An 18,252-nucleotide genomic window follows, 5' to 3' on the forward strand; every position below is an offset into this window, starting at 1 on the left:
AAGATGAGAGAGAGAGAGAGAGGATGAGAGAGAGAGAGAGAGAGAGAGAGAGAGAGAGAGAGAGAGAGAGAGAGAGAGGAGTTGAATATTCCCCGCCTGAAATTCAGTCTATGAGAGAGCAGGTGCTTGTAATTTATAGCGAAATATAATTTATGTATCTCATAATGTACTGACCTGCAGGCTTGTTGAAATATTAACATCTCTGTTAATAAGAGAAGGAGGCACAGAGCTTGTCTGAATGTGTGTTATTGCACATGTCTCAACTCTGAGAGGCAGGACACTGACAGTGTGGAGAATGGAAATATCAAGCCAATTGAAATCACTTTAGAAATGAAGCATTTCTCATGGCCCCTGTGCTGCCTGGCCTCCAGTTGCAGTATTTGATTAATCGCAATCTCCAGATCCCTGCCGAAATAAAGTGTGGCATACAGACGGGCGGACAAACAGACAGACAGATTCGGATATTCTCAAGAACTGAAGCTACACTACTGTACCAAGTTTCATGACTGGATAAGCGGTCTTCAAGATATATGCAAAAGATGTGTGAAACGTGATCCACGCAGGTACACCTCCACTGTACCCCCTCCACAGGGCATGTCACACCTCACCAGGGTAGAGTTTAAAACTAGCTTCATGTTGTTGCCTACAAGGGAGAACAAGACAATAATTGGTCCCTAGATAGCACTGAGCAAGCCAATACATATTAGATTTAGTGGAATTATGTTGCAAGCTCTGTGTTCTTAAAATGAAATGTCATGTTGTTTTGTTTTAGATTTTGGCCGGAGAACTGTCTGCCTTTTTTCTCAGATCGGACGCTGCTCGTGAAAAGACCATTGCAACGGGAGATTGCTGCTATTTCAATCCCCTGCTGCGCAGAATTGTGCGCTTTCTAGGTATGTTGCGTTTAATTTCTTTTTTCTGAATGAATTGTTGTGGTGCCCGCAAAAGCTGGGATGGAAGTACTACTGGAGACAGAGAGAAAGAGCTTTCCTCTTTATTAATCCACAGAGATTTCAATTCACAAGCACTGGGAATCTGAGTTTCCACACATAGAGGGAGCACCCTTTCTCTTAGGGGATGAGAGAGCAGTTCAGTCTCCGTGCCTCAAGCCTGCCCTGGACTGGAGGGACAGAAAAGTTGCCAAGTTTAGTCTGGAAAATATAAAAACAATGCTGGGTTGTCCTGTGGCACTGTAATGCAAACCGCTGTGCTGTGCCTAGTTTGTTGTTCCTTGCAGACTGCAGTGCTTTAGAACGAGAAAACTGCATTCAGTACAAGACAGCAATTACAGAGCAGCAGGGAGAACACAGAATTGTTGCATTTAACATAAAGGCTTTGAACTCTACACAGCATTTCAAGAGGCATAAAAAGATAAATAATACTTTAGAAGGGAGTTCAGTTTGTGTTAATACTCTTCTTTATCTCCCTTCACCTATCTTTCTCTATTTCTCCCTCCTACCTGCTCCCATTTCCAACTTCCATCCTTCCAATTTCCAAATTCGAATTTCTCCTATCCCCTCCCAAACCTACTCCTCTATCTCCTTCCCTCCTCTGGCTCCTCCCCCGCTCTGTTTTCTCCTCTCCTCCCCTTCTCACTGTCTCCTTCCATCCCCCCTGTCTTCCCTCCTCTCGGTCTCCTCAACTATCCCTTCTCTCCTCTCCTCTGTCTCCTCTTCTCCCTTTCCTCCATCCTCCTGTCTTCCCTCCTCTCCTCTCCCCTCTCTCCTCTGCTGTTTCCCCCCTCCCCCCTCCCTCGCTCCACAACCCCCCTCCCTCTCTCCCCCTCTCCCCCTCCCTCTCTTCCCATCCCCCCTCCCTCTCTCCTCTCTCCTCTCTCCTCTCTCCTCTCAGGAGTTTACTCATTCGGTCTCTTCACCACCACGATCTTCGCCAACGCTGGTCAGGTGGTCACAGGGAACCAGGCGCCCCACTTCCTGACGGCATGTCGCCCCAACTACACAGCGCTGGGCTGCCAATCTGCCCTGCAGTACATCACCGATCGACGGCCCTGCACTGGCAACCCCGGCGTGGTGGCGTCCGCCCGCAGATCCTTCCCTTCCAAGGACGCAGCTCTGAGTGTCTACTCGGCCGTCTACACCGTGGTACGCACTCACCTCTCACACTGCATCAGTGTACACCGTGGTACGCACTCACCTCTCACACTGCATCAGTGTACACCGTGGTACGCACCGCACCTCTCACACTGCATCAGTGTACACCGTGGTACACACCCCACCTCTCACACTGCATCAGTGTACACCGTGGTACGCACGCACCTCTCACACTGCATCAGTGTACACCGTGGTACGCACGCACCTCTCACACTGCATCAGTGTACACCGTGGTACGCACGCACCTCTCACACTGCATCAGTGTACACCGTGGTACGCACCGCCCCTCTCACACTGCATCAGTGTACACCGAGGTACGCACCGCACCTCTCGCACTGCATCAGTGTACACCGTGGTACGCACCCCACCTCTCGCACTGCATCAGTGTACACCGTGGTACACACCCCACCTCTCGCACTGCATCAGTGTACACCGTGGTACACACCCCATCTCTCACACTGCATCAGTGTACATCGTGGTACGCACTCACCTCTCACACTGCAGCGGTGTACATCGTGGTACGCACCGCACCTCACACACTGCATCAGTGTACACCGTGGTACGCACCCCACCTCTCACACTGCATCAGTGTACACCGTGGTACGCACCCCACCTCTCACACTGCATCAGTGTACACCGTGGTACACACCCCACCTCTCACACTGCATCAGTGTACACCGTGGTACGCACCCCACCTCACACACTGCATCAGTGTACACCGTGGTACACACCCCACCTCTCACACTGCATCAGTGTACACCGTGGTACACACCGCTCCTCTCACACTGCATCAGTGTACGCCGTGGTACGCACCCCACCTCTCACACTGCATCAGTGTACACCGTGGTACGCACCCCACCTCTCACACTGCATCAGTGTACACCGTGGTACGCACCGCCCCTCTCACACTGCATCAGTGTACACCGTGGTCCGCCCTGCTCCTCTCACACTGCATCTGTGTACACCGTGGTACGCACCCCACCTCTCACACTGCATCACTGTACACCGTGGCACGCACCCCACCTCTCACACTGCATCAGTGTACACCGTGGTACGCACCGCTCCTCTCACACTGCATCAGTGTACACCGTGGTACGCACCCCACCTCTCACACTGCATCAGTGTACACCGTGGTACGCACCGCCCCTCTCACACTGCATCAGTGTACACCGTGGTACGCACCCCACCTCTCACACTGCATCAGTGTACACCGTGGTACGCACCGCTCCTCTCACACTGCATCAGTGTACACCGTGGTACGCACCGCACCTCTCACACTGCATCAGTGTACACCGTGGTACGCACCGCACCTCTCACACTGCATCAGTGTACACCGTGGTACGCACCCCACCTCTCACACTGCATCAGTGTACACCGTGGTACGCACCCCACCTCTCACACTGCATCAGTGTACACCGTGGTACGCACCCCACCTCTCACACTGCATCAGTGTACACCGTGGTACGCACCCCACCTCTCACACTGCATCAGTGTACACCGTGGTACGCACCCCACCTCTCACACTGCATCAGTGTACACCGTGGAACGCACCCCACCTCTCACACTGCATCAGTGTACACCGTGGTACGCACCCCACCTCACACACTGCATCAGTGTACACTGTGGTACGCACCGCACCTCACACACTGCATCAGTGTACACTGTGGTACGCACCCCACCTCTCACACTGCATCAGTGTACACCGTGGTACGCACCCCACCTCTCACACTGCATCAGTGTACGCCGTGGTACGCACCCCACCTCTCACACTGCATCAGTGTACGCCGTGGTACGCACCCCACCTCTCACACTGCATCAGTGTACACCGTGGTACGCACCGCACCTCACACACTGCATCAGTGTACACCGTGGTACACACCCCACCTCTCACACTGCATCAGTGTACACCGTGGTACGCACCCAGTGTACACCGTGGTACACACCCCACCTCTCACACTGCATCAGTGTACACCGTGGTACGCACCCCACCTCTCACACTGCATCAGTGTACACCGTGGTACGCACCGCACCTCACACACTGCATCAGTGTACACCGTGGTACGCACGCACCTCTCACACTGCATCAGTGTACACCGTGGTACACACCGCTCCTCTCACACTGCATCAGTGTACACCGTGGTACGCACCGCTCCTCTCACACTGCATCAGTGTACACCGTGGTACACACCGCTCCTCTCACACTGCATCAGTGTACACCGTGGTACGCACCCAGTGTACACCGTGGTACACACTCACCTCTAACACTGCATCAGTGTACACCGTGGTACGCACCCCACCTCTCACACTGCATCAGTGTACACCGTGGTACGCACCCCACCTCTCACACTGCATCAGTGTACACCGTGGTACGCACTCACCTCTCACACTGCATCAGTGTACACCGTGGTACACACCGCACCTCTCACACTGCATCAGTGTACACCGTGGTACACACCACACCTCTCACACTGCAACAGGACTGCCTCCTTCAACCTGAAAACACCTCCTTTTAGCTTAGCAGGAATATTCGTTTAGGAAAGCCATCACCTATAAACTCACATCCAGCGCCTGACACATCTGCATCACTTATCCCTGCTTGTATTATTGTATTAAGTTGCAATTGCACGCTGACTCAGTGGCAGTCAGGTTTATTATTAAATAACCCAGCTCTTTTTTACCTCGCAAAGACGTGTTATTTTTTATTATATACTACTTAGTCCCACAGTAAATGTGAAATAATGTTTAATCCCCAATTGAAAGATATTTGTTTTTTATATATCTATCTAGCAGATTCAGGGTCAGGGTCTCCTCAGAAGAGGATCCATGGTAACCAGAATAATTACTTGCTACTGTTTCCTGAAGTTCTTTATGAGAGTGCTGCTGTAACTTGTAGAGCAAACGAGTCTCTACTGACTACTAGACTGTTTAGAGACGTGTCTGCTGTCAACAGCAGCCATTTCCAGACAGAACAGTAACTCAAGAATAAGAAACAACCAGGTGAAAGCATTTTCCTTTGTGCACACATACAGATCTGCATGAGTAAACAGCACGGGTCACATTGACTCGAGGCATAATGTTTGCATACAAGAGAAGAAAAACTAAACAGAGCAGAGCTGTTACTGTCTGTGTATGAGGTCATGACCCCAGCTTAGGATCAGTCATATTACAGGAAAACTAAACTGTAACATTGAAGCTTAATGGGAGCCAAAGTCATATCAAATAGCCCTGAAAGACTGAAATCTACCTGGAGTCTTTGGTGGAAACAAGTACAGTCAAAATGCAGCAGGACTCGGCTTCTCTGCTACTTTTCAGTGAGATGTTTTGGTTTTTTCATAAACTGATTTGAAGTGATTGCAGCTCACAGAATAACCCAGTCTTCCACAGCCATTCCCTTTATACTGTCGGTCTTAAACATGCAGGTTTTAAAATAAATCTTTATTTTATCAAACGATTTCGTTTTAAAAGACGACATCTGGCACTGCACCAGGTTAAACATAATCACTGCTTGCAGGCCTTGCCATTTCAGCGGAGAGTGAAACTGTCCCCACCCCTTCTCTCATGTCAGGAACCAATCAGCTGCTCCCACTACTGACTGACAGGCTTTGCAGCCAGTAAGATGCTTGACCCCCCTGAAGATAATGAAATGACCCAGGAAGTACAAGCGTAAGAATTTCCTGGAAGGCAAGGCAAGCAATCTGAGTACTTTCTCTAACAAGTGTAGCACCAGGTGTCATGTTTGAAATGAAAGCCTGTGTTTGCGATATCACAGGTGTGTTTGGAAGCTGCACACTGCAGATCTGTACAGTGAATGGAGGTGCATGACAGTAAGACTCGAGTATTCTGTTTCTTCAGCCACTTCAGCGCGTTACACAAAGCTCAGCAGTGTAACTTTGCTGCTGTGGTGTCTGTACCGCAGCAGCAATATATTTTTCAACATAATCCCAGCAGATGTGTTTAATCACACATCACAGCTAAATAAACTAGGAGCGTTTGCCAGGAGAAAGAGAATTTTTCTTCTAAACATCGCCACGAATCCTGATCGTAGTGCTACAATGCTGGTGACAGAAATGAGTGCTGTATCGTGGGAACAGAAAAATACCAGCATTGTTGCAGGAGGGAGCGTGATCTGGACACACTGCGATCCTTATTAGGCTTTTTATTCTGCTGGCGAACGCTCCCGGGTAAATGCTGAGAAATGTGTCAACCAGTTGATTTATGACCCATGTGTGATTAAATACAACGCTGTGACACGGAGCGCACGGGACACGGGAAAGGAAAGCAATCAGTTTGTTATTCACTCCGCAGGCTGATCTGTAACTTTCATGTCAAGAGAAATACACCCCGAACGTTGAGTGCATTAGCTGAATCGGGTCTCTGCTTGACACAGGTGTTTCCTGTACAAGTTGGCTGTCTGCCTGACCCCCTGTCCTCTCTCTCTCTCTCCCCCTCTCTGTTCAGATGTACGTGATGCTGGGAGTTGGCTGTCTGCCTGACCCCCTGTCCTCTCTCTCTCTCTCTCTCCCCCTCTCTGTTCAGATGTACGTGATGCTGGGAGTTGGCTGTTTGCCTGACCCCCTGTCCTCTCTCTCTCTCTCCCCCTCTCTGTTCAGATGTACGTGATGCTGGGAGTTGGCTGTCTGCCTGACCCCCTGTCCTCTCTCTCTCTCTCCCCCTCTCTGTTCAGATGTACGTGATGCTGGGAGTTGGCTGTTTGCCTGACCCCTGTCCTCTCTCTCTCTCTCTCCCCCTCTCTGTTCAGATGTACGTGATGCTGGGAGTTGGCTGTTTGCCTGACCCCCTGTCCTCTCTCTCTCTCTCCCCCTCTCTGTTCAGATGTACGTGACGCTGGTATTTCGAGCGAAGGGCACCCGGTTAACCAAGCCCACGGTTTGTCTGACCCTCCTCTCCTTGGCCGTGCTGGTGGGGGTGATCCGAGTAGCCGAATACCGGAACCACTGGTCTGACGTGCTGGCGGGCTACCTGACCGGGGGCTCCATAGCCACATTCCTGGTAAGACGGTGGGCTTTATTATTGCCAATAGGGTTGTGCCGAAACTCGGATTTTCAGGGCAGCATTTCCTGTTTTGAAATCAACACACTAATACATAGTTGTCTTTTGATTTATTTAATAACTGCCGACAAATACTTCTTAAAGGTAATTACTGGGAAAATACTAGTTAACAGCACCTATTACCTAGCCACTGAATCCCTTTAAGACCCAACTTGACTGAGTTTTGAGATCAATCAGCTACTAGGAACTGGACGAGCACTGATGGGCTGAATGGCCTCCTCTCGCTCTGAATTTTCTCCATAAAGCAGGGCTGTACAATGCTGGCTGTTCTTCTCCTCTAAATGACTCAATTGCATATCCTTGCTGGTCTGAATTATTTAAGGGTACCTATAAAACCTAGAGGATTCCGGGCATTGAGGGGCGCATCTGTACACCCGTTTTCATAGAGCTACCAAAATATCTCCAAGATAAAACAACTGTGCAATGGAAGAACACTCACAATGGTACAGACACTATCAGACAGGCAGGCAGTGTGCTATCGGGATCACTGTGCTGTGCACATTGCTTGTATTGCTGGTGGTGCTCTGCTAGCTGGGGCTTCTTCAGGGTGACACACTGGGGTTAGAGTGGGACCCCAATCGTAAGTTCTTTAACGTTTGCTGATACTTAGAAAGATATAAAACACCTATTAGAAATCAGACTTGCAGCCACGGCTATGCAAAGTGCAAACATCAGCGCCCTCTTGTGGTTACACAGCAGTCGACATTATCCCAGCTCCTAACTGCTTTTGACTTCCTTCAGTTCGTGGTGTGTGATTTTTGCATATGTTTATTGTACGAATTCATGCATGTGAACTTTAACCTCTTGAAAGAACAAGACGTTCCATCTCAAGGGTCTGTCCTGCAATGAAGCATATATATAAACGGGCAGCAGTGTGGAGTAGTGGTTAGGGCTCTGGACTCTTGACCGGAGGGTCGTGGGTTCAATCCCAGCTGGGGGACACTGCTGCTGTACCCTTGAGCAAGGTACTTTACCTAGATTGCTCCAGTAAAAACCCAACTGTATAAATGGGTAATTGTATGTAAAAATAATGTGATATCTTGTAACAATTGTAAGTCGTCCTGGATAACGGTGTCTGCTAAGAAATAAATAATAATAAATAAATAAATAAAATATTTACGCTTTTAACTTAAACACTAAAACCAGTAGGCTATGTGTGCAAAACCTATACCAGGGTATATTTTTTTACATTTAGGCAGATTTGTATTATTTTACAGAGACATCAATTCACAAGCACTGGGAGTCTTCCAGAGTTTCCAATAATAGTTATTTACTTCATGCTAAGTAAAGCAGGGCAGGGCAGGGGAGCGGTGTGGAGTAGTGGTCAGGGCTCTGGACTCTTGACCGGAGGGTCGTGGGTTCAATCCCAGGTGGGAGGACACTGCTGCTGTACCCTTGAGCAAGGTACTTTACCTAGATTGCTCCAGTAAAAACCCAACTGTATAAATGGGTAATTGTATGTAAAAATAATGTGATATCTTGGATAAGGGTGTCTGCTAAGAAATAAATAATAATAATAATAATAATAATAATAATACTAAATGCACGCAGATAGAACGAGATGGTCGTGGTGGAGACCAACCAAGACCTCTTTCCTCTCCCAGGCTGGTTTCATCAGACTCGGCTCACCAGGATCACTGGTTTCAGCACTAGCTGTGCTGGGACTGCTCTCGTCTATCACAGGGGTGCCGATATCAAGCGAACTGTGGTGTGAATGCTGTCGCTGGATTTCACTCGTCTGACTTGACGGGCCCCTTCTCCCTCGAGCATCTCTTTCTCCCTTGATAATTCTTCACACCCCTCACCGTTGTCCCCTTGGTCCAGCCGCAGGTCCCACATCTAGTCCCAGAGCGTGCTGGACAGTGGGGTTGTCCGTTGTAAAGCGGTATTCGTTCTCGTGTCCTTTTCCTTTCCTAAGTCGTCAACCTTAAGTTACAAACATTTCACTTTTATAGACAAATTAACTGTTAATTAATTGCAGCATGTGATTCCTCGTCTTCTGCATCATCAGCAGCAGTGATGTTGTGAGGGGTCGCAGAGCGATTGTTTTAGTGTGTTAGGAGTGTGCAGATCTATGTTGGGAGGGGTCGCAGAGTGATTACTTCAATGTGTGAGGAGTGTGCAGATCTATGTAAAAGATCTAAATTGATGTTCCTATATTTGTAGGTGATGCAAAATCTTTGGCCATAGCTGTACACTTTCGTACCACTGGTTCGAAGCCCTGCAGTAAACATTGTGATGTCACTGTTGTTCCACTGGTTCGAAGCCCTGCAGTAAGCATTGTGATGTCACTGTTGTTCCACTGGTTCGAAGATCTGCAGTAAGCATTGTGATGTCACTGCTGTTCCACTGGTTCCAAGCCCTGCAGTAAGCATTGTGATGTCACTGCTGTTCCACTGGTTCCAAGCCCTGCAGTAAGCATTGTGATGTCAACCCCTTTTCCTGTCAGGTTACTTGTGTGATCAACAACTTCCAGAGCAGACGGGTGGAGCCCCTGAAGCCGGTGCGCCCCGAGCCTGTGGGGGGGATGCCGATGATGTCACTGCCGTGCGTCGAGAGTCCACTCGAAAAGTTAAGTGGCGTGCAGGTAAGGGGGGGCACAGCACGACCGGCTTACTGGTGCAGCGTACACCCTTTCAACACCACTCGACTGAAAAGACAAGAAACAAAGTCAAGTAGACACGCGTTTCAGCTAGTGCCTTCTTCAGTGTACACTGGAGGCATGGAGACTGGACTGCTCCCTCCCTCACCCCCTAAGAGAAAGAGTGCCCCCTCCAGTCCAGGAGACTGAACTGCTCCCTCCCTCACCCCCTAAGAGAAAGGGTGCTCCCTCCAGTCCAGGAGACTGAACTGCTCCCTCCCTCACCCCCTAAGAGAAAGGGTGCTCCCTCCAGTCCAGGGCAGGCTTGAGGCATGGAGACTGAACTGCTCCCTCCCTCACCCCATAAGAGAAAGGGTGCTCCCTCCAGTCCAGGGCAGGCTTGAGGCATGGAGACTGCACTGTTGTGAACTAGACCGGTATATTTTGTAATTTATAAAATCAGTTTTTTTACTGTGTTTCATCTTATTTCAGTAAGATTGCCACTGTTATCAATATACCTTAAACTTCTTTGTGAAATAAAGCCATTGCTTTAGCTCATTGCTGTTGAAGGAGGGCACACTGCATCAGTAAACCCGTCTCATGAGCTCCCAGCCTAGCAGGATCCACACCTAGAGAAAGGTTATTCCTGTGAAGAGATTCCTCTTCTGTCAGACACACAGGGCCTGATTAATCAAGGTGTCAACACAGCCGTGGGAATGGAAAACCAAACAAGTAACCCACCTACCGAAGGCTCTGAGTCCCAGAATAAACCCTCTAAGCAGGGCTTCGTTTGCAAACAAAAAGTTACCCCGATCTCATCATTAGGAAGAGGGATGGCATTTTAGTTTCTAGACCTGATAGTCTGAGCTTGATTTACAATAGCTTTCACATATGCTTCAAGCTTCTGCTTGTTGGTTTCCTGTCTTGTTGTTGGTGGGGTCGGGTAGCTGCATGCTGACCTTCGCCTCGTCGTGTTTGAACATAATCTTCAGGTTTGAACAATACCAGCGACTGATGAACAGGAGCCACGACAGTTTGACAGACTAGTTTTTGGGGCATTTCGCCACTTGGGGTGTAAAATAAACCAGTAATTTTCTTCCTCATAGATGTCACATCCTGAAATATGATTACAGAACACTTTTGTCATTCAGTGCATGGAACAGGAAAGCGTTTTTATTGCACCTGTTATGTATATAGAGGGTTTTTTTTGCATCATTTCTTTTTGATTTTCCATGCGGTTGATCATGTGGAAACGGTTCGCTTGTCGCCTGTCAGACAGGACAGACAGATCCCGAGTCAGCGATCCGGCGCGATGGGCACACATGAAACCCTGACTAGGAGTAATTGGTACTTATTTTGTAACAGATTCATTTCACTGCAGTCCACACTTCACTCTGTACCTTGATAAATCAGGACCAACATGTTAACTGGAGATATTCTTGGGGCAAGAAAGTGTTTTGAGTTCAATTTAATGACACATCAGATATGGTGGTTCTGAGGTTTTTTATAATATATTTTTCAATAATGATTTTGAGTGTCATAAATAAGTATTTTATGACTATTCAATGAACCGTTTTGGTTCCATGTTAAAAAGCAGTGGATAGCTATGCCTTGTATGCGCGTGTCATCATATTTCATACACGTTTGAGACTTGGGCGGCACAGTGGTGTAGTGGTTAGCGCTGCTGCCTCACAGCGTCAGGGTCCTGGGTTCGAATCCGGCCTAGGGTACTGTCTGCGTGGAGTTTGCATGTTCTCCCCGTGTTCGCGTGGGTTTTCTCCAGGTACTCTGGTTTCCTCCCACAGTCCAAAGACATGCTGTCCAGGTTGATTGGTCGCTCTAAATTGCCCTCTGTGTGAGTGTGTGTGGTGCCCTGCGATGGACTGGCGTCCCGTCCAGGGTGTAGTCTCGCCTTGCGCCCTGTGTATGCTGGGTTAGGCTCCGGCTCACTGCAACCCTGTAAAGGAGTAAGCGGTTAATGATAATGGATGGATGGATGGAAGGATGTTTGAGACTTGGTAGCTTCCTGCTCCAGTAAAAGAAGACACACAAAGTCTGGTATGTAAAGCTACTTGTACCCTTATTCATGCGGTCATAACAATTTAAAAAACGTAATTGCGAATAGCAATCATGGGGTTTAAATGTGCCTTACTTAGGTAGTGTGGATAGCTTATAGACTAATAAATCTATACATACTGAAACTTTGTCTTTACTGGAGCAGAAAACTACCAAGTCTCAAAAAACCTTCTCAACATACATATGAAATAGGAGCAGCCTAAGGATAGACACACACACATGCATGGCATAGCTATTGCCTGTTGATGGACGTCACTGATCTTCAGCCAATGGTAAATTGCATTTGAATTCAATACTCATTTATGACACTCCTAATCAAGCATGACCCACGTTTCCCTGTTCCTCAAGCTACTGGCCGCAGTCTGGCTCTCAGACCTTTTTCTTGTTTGTTTGGAGTAAGCACTTGATAGTGTGACCTTTCATCTCTGCTGACTTCACCTGCGTCCTGTGCAAAAGAAAAACTGGAAAAGCAGCACAGACCTGCAAGCAAGCAAGCTGTGCCGAGAATCTTTTAGTCCTTCGCTTCTGTTTTTTGTTCATTCAAGATATGTAATTATTTCAAATACAATGCTATACCAGGGATTGAACTAAGACTCCCATGGCATAGCAGTTGGATCCATTCCTGGAGTTTAATAAGACACACCCGAGCTTGTTACCTATACACTGTGGGCTAATCAAGCTCGTACCAAGCCTGGAATGGGTGAAACTGCTATGCAATAGGAGTCTTATTCCCATCCCTGCTAAACACAAAAGTCAAGACCCAAAAGAAAGAAAGAGTGATAATGTTGCTTGTGCTCAAATGATGTAGGTAATGGATTTTAACCCCTCGCTGAGAGAATGGATGGTCGCTGTGTAGCTAACCTGTTCCCTCCCTCTCTTCAACTCCAGACTCAGCGAGCTGCATTCTCAGAGATCACATGAGCGACAGCCGTACCTCTACCCTGTCACTCCGGACGTGCTCATTCCATCGCGGTCCATCTCCAGCGAAGTCTAGACCAGCCGTCATCGGCTCTGCACCCTTCCGCTCTGCCCCATCACAAACCCACGACAGCAGAGCCCAGGCCTGCTTCTCTCCTCTCGTCTGAACCGCACAGGAAAGAAACGCAAGCATTCCACCAACCGCCGAGTCTCAGCCAGCCGAGCCAGCTTTCTTCTTTAGGGACGTGTTAAATCTACCAGCGTGGTGAAGCCAGGGAGTCTCAGTTATCAGCAACTGCAGGTGATAGGAATAAGACTCCTGTTGCGCAGCAGTGCGATCCATTCCTGGTTTTTACACCTGAGTTCGATTCCTATACACTGTGGCTAATCAAGCTCGTAGAAAAACCTGGAATGGGTGGAACTGCTGTGCAACTGGAGTCGTATTGTCATCCCCAGAACTGTGCTGTTGAATATGTGCCAATACCAAAAAATGATTTTCTTTGACCAACATTTCCATTAGAAGTCTTTCTCAGGGAGTGGCTCACCTGTTAAAGTCATGACAAAGATTCAGTTTTTGAGACGTCTGTGTCGAGGTGCTTTGACTTGGCGTTCAGGAGCTGCTCTTGTTCTAGTTGCTGCTGCCATAGGTATTTGTAACACAGGCCAAAGTGTCTTTATATGACTAAGCGCCAGCACCATCTAGTGCACAGCTAGGGTACTGCCAGCAAAACAAAAGGAAATTTGATCCAAAGGGGCAAATCACTAGATGGTGTTGGCTCTTTCTTCTATAAATACATTTGACTGATCAAAGCAACATCTATAGCAGGCAACTAGACCTGAAAAGCAGCTCTTGAACCCGGGTAAAAGCACCTTAATCAAAGAAACAAACAGTTATTGAATAATTGCACACTCAGAATGATTGCACACATTAAAAAAACAATACAGGACGGTAAAAAAAAAACAGACAAAGAAGAGATTGAAATTTGAAGCTTCTGACTTAAATTACAAAGCATTGCTCGTAGCCCGATCATTTGATGATGTGCAGACCAGCAGGTGTCTCTGATGCGTTTAGACACGGTTCATTGTTCAGTTTATCAGCAGCTTGCTTGCCATCTGTGTCACAGATGAAAACAAGTGGTGGATTTAACACCTCGTCCTTCCTTCTGTGCAGCAGCAAAAACGCAGGGAAAAATACTTAAAAAAAACCAGGACAAAACATTCCACCTCAATTCGAGTCAGGACCACAAGGCCGACCATCCTGTCCGGAAAATACAAAAGTGCCCGACAGACACCAGGAAAACATTCCACCCCCAGCCTTCGGAACAGGGTGTCATCTTCTGCACTACAGAACGAAACCAACTGCAGAAAAACACCAAGAAAAAAAACACATTCCACAGTGAGGGGAGTCCAACCACAACGCAGACGCTGTGGAAGAAACGCCCAGAGCTTCAGAATCACACTTCCAAAGGTACAGCTGGAAGAGACCAAGAGAAGCAGGCAAACGCCTCCTTCAGCGCACTTCTGCACAGCACACTGAAGAGGGCGCTGGCCGCAAGTCTACTTGACTTTATACATGAAAAACAAAGGACCCTGCTGTTTTCAATCTTTCGGTCATGGATTAGCTAGTCTATTTTTTTTATTCGATTATTTATTTGTTTAATGTATTTTTCCCCGCCCCCATACAGTAGTCTCTTTCTAAGCAGTTGGCACCAAAACCGGTTCCGATCAGTGATTTTTGGACTCCTGATCGTAGTCTGTACCGTACTGAAAATGCCTGCTCGACGTTTTTGCATACTTCTATTACATCGAAAAGAAGATGAATTAAAAACAAAAAAAGACAGCTGTTTGACATGCAAGAATCTGCTGTATTTCTCACTGTAAAATCTCCTACTACCTGAAATAATTGGTGACAGGGGGTGCTGGTAAAATGGTTTTCATCCTCTTGATATGGCATCCCCCTCCTATTCAACCTCCAAAAAGGATTTCAGTACCTCCTACAGTACAGTGTTTAGTACTGTGAATGCCAGGGGCTCCGGGCTGGGCAGCACCTTCTCTATGACAGCAGGACAGCAGAGTTGTGTGCAGATGAAAGGGGGCGTGTGCACCAGTTTGGATAATCAAGGTTTTATAACAGGCGATCGACGCCTGTTGAAACCCCGAGGATTGCCGTTCACCTCACCCCCAGTCGTTGCTCTTTGTTCAGGTAGTTTGTGTCTGGCCTATGTCTGGAAGCCTAGCTGGGGCTGACGGAGTCCCGTTTCAAATCGGGTGGATCTGGCAGAGTGTCTGCCTGCAGCCAGTGGAAACAAACCAGGCTGATTTCAAACCGCTTTCAACTGAGACAGATGGAAACGTGCCAATATTTAAACCTCTTTAACTCTTTCAAGACTGCAAACCAGTAAAGGGGTCTCTGCAGCACCACTCAGCACAGAAGACCCGTTCACCTCTTCCAGTCTTGGATGGGACCCTATATACAGTCATTTCTATGTGTTTTTCCATGCAAGACACTGAAACTAATCAATTAATTCATAGTAGGGTTGTCTTTGTGCAAAGGTACATAGGCGTTGACCACCCAATACCCTGATAAGACACAGCTGGATTTTTTTAAAGCATTTTACAGTATCAGGGAATCCACCTGGATAGGGGATAGAGGACAGCTGATAACCGCGGATCACACAAGGATCCAGCCCAGGACTGTAAAACGCTCTGCGGTTTTCAGAGCTCTGGGAAAGGGTTCCTGTTTGAAGGTTTTAACATGTCCCTGTAGAAATGCTGCACTGTCTACAATGGAACCCCGTCCTGGTGCCTGTATTCATCTGTGAACACACAAGCCACAGCCTGGCCCTTTACCAGCTGTGAAGGCAGCGGGAAGGTCTTGTGTCCCATTGTGACAGGACACCACCTCCAGTCTCATAGTGAAGGTTTGTCATCCCCCTCCACACACAGCAGCATCTCAAACTGGCCGGCTGCTTTCAGCCTGTGCCTTCCCGTCACTTTGTCTCCTACAGCCTTGTGAACCCACGCAAGCGGTTACTGGTGCAGAGTGCTGGGAAATGTCTGGATCATTTCCCCCATGGCTGGTTTTGCAGTCTGGGGAGCCAGCTGCTTTACCTTTGCTCCCAGCCCAGCTGAACCCCAGCCGTGCTCTAGCAGACAGAAATCAGGACTGTAACATGCTTCACGCTATTCACAAACCTTTATAATAAAACTAGGGGTAATTCATTCCGTTTAAATTTAATAAGACAGGTCAATATTTGAATGAATCTTTGTAAAGACTATTGTCACTATATCTGTACCTTTGGCATGAGGTTCACCGTATATATGAGCATTCGAACTACAGGATCATACTGTCAAGCAAGTTTTGTATTTTTAGTATTTCTACCTACCGTATGAATCACTAACCTCTGCAGAATGCGGTCCTCTTCTGTTCTATTGTGCCACATACAGGACACAAAGGGGCCAAATAAGTGAGAGAACTACTGCTCTATATACGCACAGACCCCTGTTGCATAGCAGTGTGATCCATTGCTGGTTTCACTATGAATAAGACACACCTGAGCTTGTTACCTCGACACTGTGGCTAATCAAGCTCGTAGTAAAACCTGGAACGGGTGACACTGCTATGCAATAGGAGTCTTATTTCCATTCCTCATGTATTCTGTTAATAAATACAAAGTATGGAAAAGAAAGTAGGGTTATCCTGAATTAAACAGCTACATTTGATCACGCCCTGCGTCTGCTTAGCAACGCGTAATTTGGAGCAGTTTGAATCGCCCGGTCTTTCTGTCGTTGGATTGAAATCAATGCAAGATTCCAAAAAATAAGTTATTCAGCTCCCCAACTCTCAATACTGGTTAAATAAAAATGTTTTATTCAAGCATTAAAAGATTAAATCGGGATGGCCTTATAAAGGTTTCTAGCTTTGTGAATGGGACTGCCCCATCGTTCTACCTTTTCAATCACAAGCTGTAATTTTGAAGCAACTTGCATCTGTTTGTACTGAAAATTTGTAAATAGCTTTTTACTAGCGATGGGGTTGTTGTTGCATTGGAACACTGCAGGACGCTTTGTTAAACTCTGTGAATGTGGGTGGAATTGGTGTGAATGTGATGTACCTGAACTGGCATGCATGTTATGGATTCCAGTTTGTATACTGTTTTATACTGCTTCTGTATGTACAGCAAGGATGTGTGGCGGTTCAGAGCGGGATGCACAAGAATATTGAAAAAGCGTGAACAACAAAAATGATTGCTCACAATTGAGACTTTCTTTTTTTCCCTAGTTAGTAGTTCTTTGTCTTTTTAAAATGAAGCCACACCACTGTTCTCTACCGCAGTGGAGGGGGGGACTGGATTCAATTTGTTTTTTGATGCCCAGTTAAGTCTCTTCTTCTTTATGGACGGTGCTCTCCAGGGAGAGAGAGAGATGAAAACCTCTGCAGCAGCAGAAGGAATTCGCTTTGCAGTATGGAAACACTCCGACATATCAAACAGAAACCTTTACGATACACAACACTCCAGTTTTTACAGCTTTCTTCTGTTATTTTACTGAAGCTGTTTTCCATGTACAGTGACTGTGCTATTGAACATGTTATTAATGACCACTTTATCTCACAGCCAAACATATCTGTGTTGTAATGCCTGTTTTTCCAGGTTAGTGATGAAGTCAGTGCCTCTTATCGTCACAGTTTATTTTCTCAGTGATATTAAGTGTTTAACTCTCTATGGGTCTTCAGTGCAGAGTACCAATGTCATTTTTTTATTATTATTTATTTTTAGCCAGCATGACATAAATATTAATAAAAATTGAGGGTCTAATTTTCTCACCACCATTGTTTGCAAATCTTTTTTTCTCTGCTAAACGGTTTTCTACCGTAGCGGAAAATCGGATTTCACTTGGTAGAATCGAATCGTGGAAGAAAGGGTTTGAACGTGTCGGCTTCCCAGCAGGTGAAGAGGTTATTGCTTTAAAGCTCACAGTAAAGTATTTGAAATGTCATTCGAATTGCTCAATATTGGACAACAGAACAATGATTGAAAACACCACGAAACAGTAAGAGAAATGTACAATAATAAATTCAAATTCTATTTGAAGCTACTTATTCTTGCAGCCCCTGTACCGCAGTGCTCGCTGTCAGGTGACAGAGATACAAGAAATCCTGTAAGAAGGTATTCGCGCAGGTCTGACTCAATGATGCTGCAGCACACCCTGTATCATCCCAGCCCATTCTGTGCCTCACCTGGGTGAAACCAATAAATAATACAAAGGGCACGCCAGTTTTTTTTCTCGTTGTTACAATGGTACCTTCTGTTTTGTAAAGATTTGTCTCCTAATAAAAAAATAATAATAAAAAACCTGTGTATTGTTTTTGTGGAGTCTGAGAATTGGAATTGATATTTCAGAAACATAACACATTGTTCATCTGCTTTCATTTGAAGCCAATTTATTATTTATTTCTTAGCAGACGCCCTTATCCAGGGCAACTTACAATTGTTA

General features: G+C 46.9%; 1 protein-coding gene across 6 annotated transcripts in view; it reads left to right on the plus strand.

The window, feature by feature from the left end:
* Window positions 1-18,101, plus strand: part of LOC117402148 (phospholipid phosphatase-related protein type 5-like) — a 35,495-nt gene extending 17,394 nt beyond the window's left edge. For 5 of the 6 annotated variants that reach the window (XM_059007163.1, XM_034910550.2, XM_034910547.2 and 2 more), the window contains 5 exons: window positions 773-893; window positions 1,852-2,102; window positions 6,945-7,121; window positions 9,631-9,752; window positions 12,727-18,101. In XM_059007163.1, the coding sequence (XP_058863146.1) occupies window positions 773-893; window positions 1,852-2,102; window positions 6,945-7,121; window positions 9,631-9,752; window positions 12,727-12,832 (777 nt within the window). In that variant the 3' untranslated portion in view covers window positions 12,833-18,101. Of the gene's footprint in view, window positions 1-772; window positions 894-1,851; window positions 2,103-6,944; window positions 7,122-9,630; window positions 9,769-12,726 lie in introns of all 6 variants that reach the window. The other variant, XM_034910549.2, reaches the window with a different exon arrangement.
* The last annotated feature ends 151 nt before the right edge of the window (window positions 18,102-18,252 follow it).

This window comes from Acipenser ruthenus, chromosome 34 (genome assembly GCF_902713425.1).
Source record: "Acipenser ruthenus chromosome 34, fAciRut3.2 maternal haplotype, whole genome shotgun sequence".
Classification (NCBI taxonomy): domain Eukaryota; kingdom Metazoa; phylum Chordata; class Actinopteri; order Acipenseriformes; family Acipenseridae; genus Acipenser; species Acipenser ruthenus.